This window comes from Neophocaena asiaeorientalis, unplaced genomic scaffold (assembly GCF_003031525.2).
Source record: "Neophocaena asiaeorientalis asiaeorientalis breed wild unplaced genomic scaffold, Neophocaena_asiaeorientalis_V1.1 scaffold1004, whole genome shotgun sequence".
NCBI classification, from domain to species: domain Eukaryota; kingdom Metazoa; phylum Chordata; class Mammalia; order Artiodactyla; family Phocoenidae; genus Neophocaena; species Neophocaena asiaeorientalis.
The window spans coordinates 260,443-268,438 of record NW_020174276.1 but is presented as its reverse complement, the minus strand read 5'-3'; the positions used below and the strand labels follow the sequence as shown (position 1 = coordinate 268,438).

The window sequence follows — 7,996 nt, the reverse complement described above, 5'->3', positions numbered from 1 at the left end:
GAGGTAAAGTGAGGCAGAGGAGAAGGTGGTGCGTGAGGGGCGCCTGGTCGCCATCTGGAGGCTGTGTGGGGAGGGCCAGGCCATGGGGAACTGGCACGAAGAGACCAGTGCCCCCGGGGACCGTGGGACTTCCAGCAGCTAGGGTCACAGCCAGGCGACAGGGCAGACCACGGTCTCAGTGGGAGGTGGGAGCGACAGGCAAGGAAGATGGAGAGGGGCCAGCAAGCTGCCAGGAGAGCAGGGCGGACCGCACTTCCGGAAGGGCGCTGGGAAACAGTCTGCAAGCGGGAGGGATGGAGGGACGGCCCAGCTCGGGAGCCGGGAGGGTGTCTCGCAGACCTTGGTGAGAACTGCCTCTGGGGTGCTGAGGGCTGATGTCAGGCTATGATGAGAGAGACAGCAAGTATGGAACATTCTGGCAAGAAGGCTGGCCGGGAAGAGCTGGGGGCAGGAAGCGAGGGTGGCTCTGTCAGGCAGACTCTCAGGAAGCCTGTGCAAGTGCCCACAGCTGGGCAGTCGTCGTGGCTGTCTGAGTTTATAGAGGAGACTGGGATGCACAGAACGGACCAACTTGGTTACCAGAGTTCACTTCCCAAATGAAGTCTTTCCCTAGAATTCACAGTATAACCCACTGAATGGTGAGCTCACCAAAGCCTATTTGAAACGGGCGTCTGCCTCATCCCGAGAAGGCCCCTTCCCCGTGACCTGGGGCAGCTCCCAGCAAAGAAAACGAGTCCCAGCAGCTATTCAAACAGTGGGTGGCCCGTGCCCCCATCTCCCTGAGATACAGCTCTGGGTCACAGCGCACGCCGTTAGCTGACACCTGTACCCACTAGCGGGGAGGGCCACCTGGGCTCTGAGCGAGGCGTCAGGGAGAGGCCATCTTGGAGACATACTGTCATCTGGCACATCCGGCAACTGCCCTTGTGATCGTGGCGGCAAGCCCCAAGGGCTTCCCTGTCGCTCTCAGGCTCAGCTCGCCCATTCTCTGCCTCTGGCTTGCTTGACCCCCTCGCGAGGCGGGAGAGCCAGAGTGGCCGAGCAGCCCGGCGGCTTACCTGCGTCTGGATCCGGTTGAGGCCCCGGAACCAGAGGATCTGGCCTCTGCGGAGCTCCCGCTCGGCGTGGTCGATCTCTTCCTCGCCCTCAGCCAGCTCCTCGTCAGTCATCTCGTCCTTCCCGGGCCCGTGCCCCGCTTCCTTCAGGCACTTGAGCTGGCTGGTGGGGATGGTGGCGATGACCTGGGTCGCCAGAGGTGAGGGACAGCAGGCAGAAGTGGCCGTCAGAGGTGGGAGCTCTGCTGGGGCCGGGAGCGGACGCAGGCTGCCCGCCTCCCGCTGACGCAGGCCCAGGCCAGTGTGTGTGCCCGCCCCTGCACAGGCCCCGGCCCCGTGTGCAGCTCCTTCCTCAGTGCTTGTTTCCTGCGGGCGGCCCCTGGGCCGCCTCTGCCTGTTGCCGAATCCTGCTCTCCAAAGCAGTGTGCGCGCCGGTGGACCCTCCTCCATCGACGCCCAGAGGAGCGGCTCATGCCACCTTCCCGCACAGCGTGTGATGTAAGGGACTCACTTCGCCAGGCCAAGGTCTGGCTCTGGCCTGGCTCATGGGAGGGGACCTTTAGGCCCCTGCCTCTTGGTTTAGCCGGGGCCAAGGGCAGGCAGGCTACACTGCCGCGGTGATTTGGGGCGGGTCCCCGGGTCGCATGTACCAGCTTGACCTCCGGGGCGCGGAGATTGAGTAACTAAGTCACACGGGCTCCCCAGGCCTCCGGGACCGACGCCACTCAAGTCCCCGGACCGCACCGCTCAGGGGAGCTGCCCTGATGGTGGTACCCACGCGTGCCATCACACATTGCCGCCGGGAGAAACTGCACGGCCACGTGACTCCCCTGGTGGGGGAGCTGGGAGCTCGTGCCCGGCCTCTCCTGGGCCTGCCCTATGTAAGCATGATCTTGGACATCTAGCCTCCAGAGAATAACACCTGCCGTTGAAGCCACCCTGTCTGGAAGGTTCACAGAGGTATTGTGTAGCTTCAAATATGTGAGCATTTTCCAAGCCACCCAATTCTAAGGCACGATTTTCAGCTCCTACCGTGGCAAGGGGAGCGGTGGGTGGTTTTGCTGGGCGCTGTGACATCCCAGCCATGGCCCTTTGCGTGCTCTCTGCTGAGGCCGTCACTTGTGGCCCTGCACCTAGGTCATGGCCTGTCCCAGAGGCAGGCTAGGGGACCCTGGGCTGCCCACAGTTCCCCAGACAAATGGGAAAGGGGCAGGGCTGGGAAAGCCACCGAGGCGGACACTTACCTGTCCCCAGACCAGCTCCCCAGCACCAACAAACAGGCACCAGAGCCACTGTTCCGTAGACAGCGGCGAGCAGCTGAAGGGCTTTCCGCCGAACTGCACGATGACAATCTGTGGAAGAGGGGTGGGCGGGAGGCGCGTCCAGCCAGCTCCTCTAGCCCTCGGGGCTCCCCCTGCCCTGTGGGCCCAGCTCAGCGAGTCAGAAGGCTTGTTGCTTCACCCAGGTAGACAGGCAGCTCCTGGGAGCCTTCTTTTCTCTGGTCTCCTTCCCTTCATCCCCACCTCAGCCAGTGCCTAAAGAAGCTTCCCAGACCGGCTGACCACAGGCCGTGGGTGCTGTGCCGGACGGGCACGTGGCCTCGCTTGGTGTAAGGTGCCCACTGACCCAGGCGCCCCGGACTGTCCCTTTTCCAGCCTTCGGGTGAGGCTCGGTCACGTTAGCCATGTTCCTGGCTTCTGTGAAGGTGGTGCTTGAACGTGCGTACGCCAGACACTCTGATTGGCCTCCCGCAGCCTCAGGGCCCCTCCATGGGAGGAGTCCTCTTCCAGGGATGAGCTTTTCAACTACAGACCAACTGGTCCCAAGCCCACACTCCAACTCTCTCTGTTCCTGGGCTCTCACCCTCCAGGCCACTGTCCCCCTCCCTAACCACCCAGGGCTGGGTCCCAGACCACAAGGTGGACAGCCCTACACCCCAGAGCCTGGGAATTATTCACACCATCAAGTGCTCAGCCTGCCCCTCCCGCCTCAGCTCCTGCTCTGGGTTCCTCGCTCTCCTTCTGCCTGCCGACCAGCCCGGGTGCTTCCCCAGGTGGTCCCCGTGCCACGGCTGGCCCCCCTCTGAGAACTGCGAGAAACCAACTATCCTGGCCTGTTGGCCTCGCTCTACCTCACATTTTCTATCAACACGCCCTAGTTTTGAACACTCAGCGCCTCCTGGAGTTAAGGTGGCCTCCCGCCAAGGAATCGAGTTCGAGAAATGGGAGTGGCAGACCTGGAGGGACCTGCAAGAGTGGAGCCGCCCCTCCTACCTGGATGGCAAAGGTGCCCAGCACGATGGTGCAGAAGATGGGGTTGCCGAAGATGCCGTGGAAGACGTTGCGCTCGCCGTGGATCTTGCGGGCGTTGATCTCGTTGAAGAGCTGCATCATGACGAAGGTGTTGAAGATGATGGTGTAGTGCTCGGAGGGCGGCGAGTGCAGGGGCGCGTTCCTCCCGCTGTCAATGTCGAAGAAGAGCTCCCCTGCAAGCCCAGGGCCGCGTGAGGGGAGCCGGGCCCAGGTGGGCACGTCACCACCGGGCGACATGGCTGGAAGTCATGAGCCCCCCAGCCCCCAGGCTAAGCAACGGGAGCTCACAGCCAAGGCCGCGTCCAGACCAGGGGGGTCTGGCACTGAAACCCCAGGACAGGGGTGAAGACATTAAGACCCATGTGCACACTGGCTCGAGCTGGGGAAGGAACGGGAGCTGCAAGGCTCAGGGCAGGCCCGGCCCTCCTCTGTGCCGCCCTGCCTCTGGAACGGCTCTCAGGTCAGCCATGACCAGCTTCTGCTCCCGAGATAGCAGAGAAAGGCCCCATGAGAGGACCCCCAGGTGCTGCCGTTTGGGTGCCCTCACGTGGTGACTCTTGCCCCTTGGCCACCGCCATGCCTGCACTGAACTTTGAGTCTACTCCCAGGAACATGTGCTGAGAGCCAAGCCACCACGTGGTCAGGGGTCATCAGACCCGTGGAGGGCCTCTGACGTCAGGAAGAGACAAAGCGACAAACTCGCCCCCATGTAGATAAAGGAATCTCCTAAAAGGAGCCGATGCCATACAGAGAACAAAACTCCCAGGATGGCAGGGAGGTGAGGGCCAAGGGGTCCTCACCGGAAATCGGGTCCCCAGGTGCCCGTCTGTCCCTGCCACTGCCGGACAGCGCCGGGGCCTGCGGGGCTGGCCACAGCACAGGGTGCCCTGGGCCAACCTACCGACGAACAGCAGCGTGAAGATGGTGGTGAGCTGGTAGACGGCGTGGCCCAGAATGTTCTTCATCATGGTCCGCGAGATCAGGGGCTTGTCCCGGCCATACGGCTTCCGCAGCAGCAGCGACTCAGTGGGCGGCTCCGTTGCCAGGGCCAGAGAGGCGAATGTGTCCATGATCAAGTTCACCCACAACATCTGCACGGCTTTGAGAGGAGAGTCCTGTGGAGAGGAGCCAGTTACCCCAACATGGGCCTGGAAACCCCACCGGCCCCCCACTCCTGGGAAGAGACTCAGCTTGGGGTCAGCGTCACTGGAATTGAATTCAAGCGAAAATGCAACAAATCCAACCTTCCCGTAAAAACGCGACATCTCCATCCCTATGTTTTCTTAAAGTTAGCAGAGAGTTTTCGCTGGGCTTTCAGATTCCTGCTCTTAAAATGTTGTCAGTCTCCCTTCTTCTCTCACCTGCTGGCAGTGATCTAGAAGGTGTGGTCCAAACTGTTAGCGGGAGGCTGCCACGCCCTGTCACTTGCCCCAGACCATAAAAGAGCCCGACGGATGCATTCCTGCACCCAAGGGCCAGGAAGAGGTAGAAACTGCACTGGACCTTCCTTCCCATCGCCTCTGACTTGTTGGTTAAAAATGAGCCTCACAGAAGACAGACACCAGGGACCATATCCTGTAGGATTCCATTCCTGTGAAACTTCTGGAACTGACAGACCCATGGAAACAGAAAGCGAATGGGTGGATGCCAGGGCTGGGGGAGAGGAGAGTGGGGGAGTGGCTGCCTAGTGGGTACAGGGGTGATGAAAAAGTTCCGGACTGAGGTATAGGTGACGGTCGCACAAGATGCGCAAATGCATCGAAAACCACGGGTTGGTACACTTTGGTTCAAATGGCTATTACGGTACAGTTTATGTTATGCGGATTTTATCTCAATTCAAAAATACCTTTGAAAGGGAGACAAATTCTGGACACTCACTAATGGGGAGGAGAATTGGAGAACTGAAAAAGGAAAAGAGGCTCCTGCAAAGGTTAACCACGGAGTTCCCAGCAGACCCAGGACAAGCGCAAACGCAGGTCCACCAAGACTTGCACACGCACGTCCACAGCGGCCACGGGTGGAAACAACCCAAATGCCCATTGATGGAGGGATGCAGAAACACAAGGTGCTCGCTCCATACGATGGAACATCAGTCCGCCATCAAGAGGAATGAAGTACCTGCTACAACATGGACGGACCTCGAGAACATTGCGCTAAGTGAAGGAGCCAGACACAAACAACCACCTATGATTTGGTTCCGTGTAGCTGAAATGTCCAGAATAGGTAAGTCTGTAGAGACAGAAAGCAGGTGAGCGGGTGCCGGGGGCTGGTGGAGGGCGAGTGGGGAGGGACTGCTCATGGGGATGGCGCTTCCTCTTGGGGTGATGAAAACATGACGGAACTACATAGAGGTGATGATGGTGCAACACTGTGATGTACTTAAAAGTCACTGAATTGTATACTCTCGAACGGTGAAGTTTTTGGTGGGTAAATTCTATCTCAACCAAAAAAGTCTGCAACAAAAAAAAAACCTGGCTCCCGCCACTGGGTCCTCAGGTAGGGGCTCTTCAGCCCTCACCCTGCTGGGGGTGGGGTCCCCTGGGCTTGCTCTGCACACTGGGGTCCAGGTGCACCGGGCGGGAGGAGCCCGGCCATGGGAGGGAGAGCCCGGGGTCTTCCTTGGGCCCCGGTGGCCCCCAGTGCCCACCTGAGTGATGCAGGCACCCGTGAAAGCCACAATCACGGCCACCACATTGACCGTCAGCTGGAACTGCAGGAACTTGGAGATGCTGTCGTAGACATTGCGGCCCCACATGACGGCCTTGACGATGCTGGTGAAGTTGTCGTCCGTCAGGATGATGTCCGAGGCTTCCTTTGCCACGTCAGTCCCCGCGATGCCCTGGGGGACACACACACCGTGTCCGCGGGGCCCCTTCCCCAGCCCCCCTCACCCACTCCAAACGTGTCCTTGTACTAGAGAGGTTTTGCTCACAAACGAAGAGGGCGCCACCGCTGCAGCAGCCAGCAACAGGGCAGAGCTTGCAGAGGCCCAGGTGGCCAAGATGTGAGAGAAAGAAACTTCTGGCACTCTGCAACTTGCCTCAACGCTAGCTCCCACGCTGTTGCACAAAGCTTACGTCCTCCATCACAAGGCCCCACCTGGCGTGGTGAGCCAGGCTGACAGCGGGTGGCTTACCATGGCGAAGCCCACGTCCGCCTTCTTGAGGGCTGGCCCATCGTTGGTGCCGTCCCCGGTCACGGCCACCACCTGCCGCTGCTCGCCGGTGTTGCTATCGATGATCCCTGGAACACAGATCAGGGCAGGTCTGGTGCCATCTGTGGCCCCGGGTGACCAGCCCGGGGGCAGCGGGGTGGGGGGGGGGCCAGTAGGCCATCTTTGGGACCAAGTCCTGTGCCTTCACTGGCAGTCCCATCCCCCTTCTCCCACCCTGGCCCATCACCCAGTGCGATGATACAGGGTGGTGGGATTTCGTAGAAGGCAGGGGCTCGGCACTGGGCAACCTGGAGAAATGTCTCCCTCTCCTGGGCCCCAGTTTCCCCATCTGCTATGAAGAGAGCTGGTCTCTACTGGCGTCTTCCATTGATACTGTGAGCGCAGAGAAGTGGAGGCTCGAGCTCTGGCAGGTCAGCCCTTTGAGGGAGTCTCCATTATTATCCCCATTTTCCCGATGAGGTTCAGGGAGGGCCAGTGACTTCCTCTGAGACACAAAGTCTCCAGCAGCAATGGGTCCAGAGCTGAGTACCCTGAGACCCAACTGGAAGCTCAGCTTTGGGCGTCTGGGAGCAGACGACGACCCGAGGGGTGATGGCCATACCCAGCCTGCGTCCCGCCACCCGGGGCCGGGGCAGGGCAGGGTGAGGAGTGAGCCCACTCCATTACCTTTAACCAGAGTGTGCTTGTCGGTGGGAGACGATCGGGCAAGGACCCTCAGCTTGGGCCACACCTTGTCCAGACGCTCCTGTTCTATCTGGGAGGGAAAAGCACACAGACGCTGCAGAGCCTCGGTGGCAGGGCGGGCAGTCAGGGCTGAACGGAGGGGGCGGCGGTGGAGAAAGTGTCAGAACCGTGGACTCGAGGGAGGGCTGACGGGCCGGGAACTACCTCGCCTTTCTCGTTTCGGATCCGCCGGTTGAACTCCTTCCCCTCCAGGCACAGGAAGTCCTCCCCGGGCTGGATGATGCCGCACTTGGCTGCAATGGCGCGGGCCGTGTTGATGTTGTCCCCAGTCACCATGCGGACTGTAATGCCAGCGCGCTGGCATTTACGGATAGCTTCAGGGACCTGGAAGGGACAAGATGGCTGGAGCCCAGACCCGCTCCTCCATCCAGATCTGGAGGAGGCGGGAGAGACGGCCTGTCAGCTCTGCCCCGGCTGGGAGCCTGGCCCGCAGGGAGCAGGGTGCCCCCAAGCCCAGGTGCCTCCTTCCCTGTGCCGGCCCCGGGGACTACCGACGACTCAGAACCAGGCCCTGACACCAAGAGCAAGGCTGGGAGAAGCCACTGGAACGCTGTCAAGGGGCACCATCGGAGCCGTGTGCAGCAAGGTGACCGGAGAAATCACCCAGCTCTTTCAACCTCAGTTCCCACTGGGGAAATGGAGACCCAGAGCAGCCGAGCCAGGACCAGTCCCATTAGCAGGCCAGCTGGGAGGGGCAGTGCCAGTGAGCT

At 60.8% G+C, this 7,996-nt stretch overlaps 1 protein-coding gene across 1 annotated transcript in view; it reads right to left on the bottom strand.

The window, feature by feature from the left end:
• Positions 1-7,996, bottom strand: part of ATP2B3 (ATPase plasma membrane Ca2+ transporting 3) — a 31,234-nt gene that overhangs the window by 4,215 nt on the left and 19,023 nt on the right. Inside the window, exons 12-19 of the mRNA XM_024755843.1 lie at positions 7,431-7,610; positions 7,209-7,296; positions 6,504-6,610; positions 6,015-6,206; positions 4,269-4,482; positions 3,329-3,540; positions 2,300-2,407; positions 1,059-1,241 (exon numbers count right to left, since the gene is read on the bottom strand). Coding sequence (XP_024611611.1) covers positions 1,059-1,241; positions 2,300-2,407; positions 3,329-3,540; positions 4,269-4,482; positions 6,015-6,206; positions 6,504-6,610; positions 7,209-7,296; positions 7,431-7,610 — 1,284 coding nt within the window. The remainder of the gene's footprint in view (positions 1-1,058; positions 1,242-2,299; positions 2,408-3,328; positions 3,541-4,268; positions 4,483-6,014; positions 6,207-6,503; positions 6,611-7,208; positions 7,297-7,430; positions 7,611-7,996) is intronic.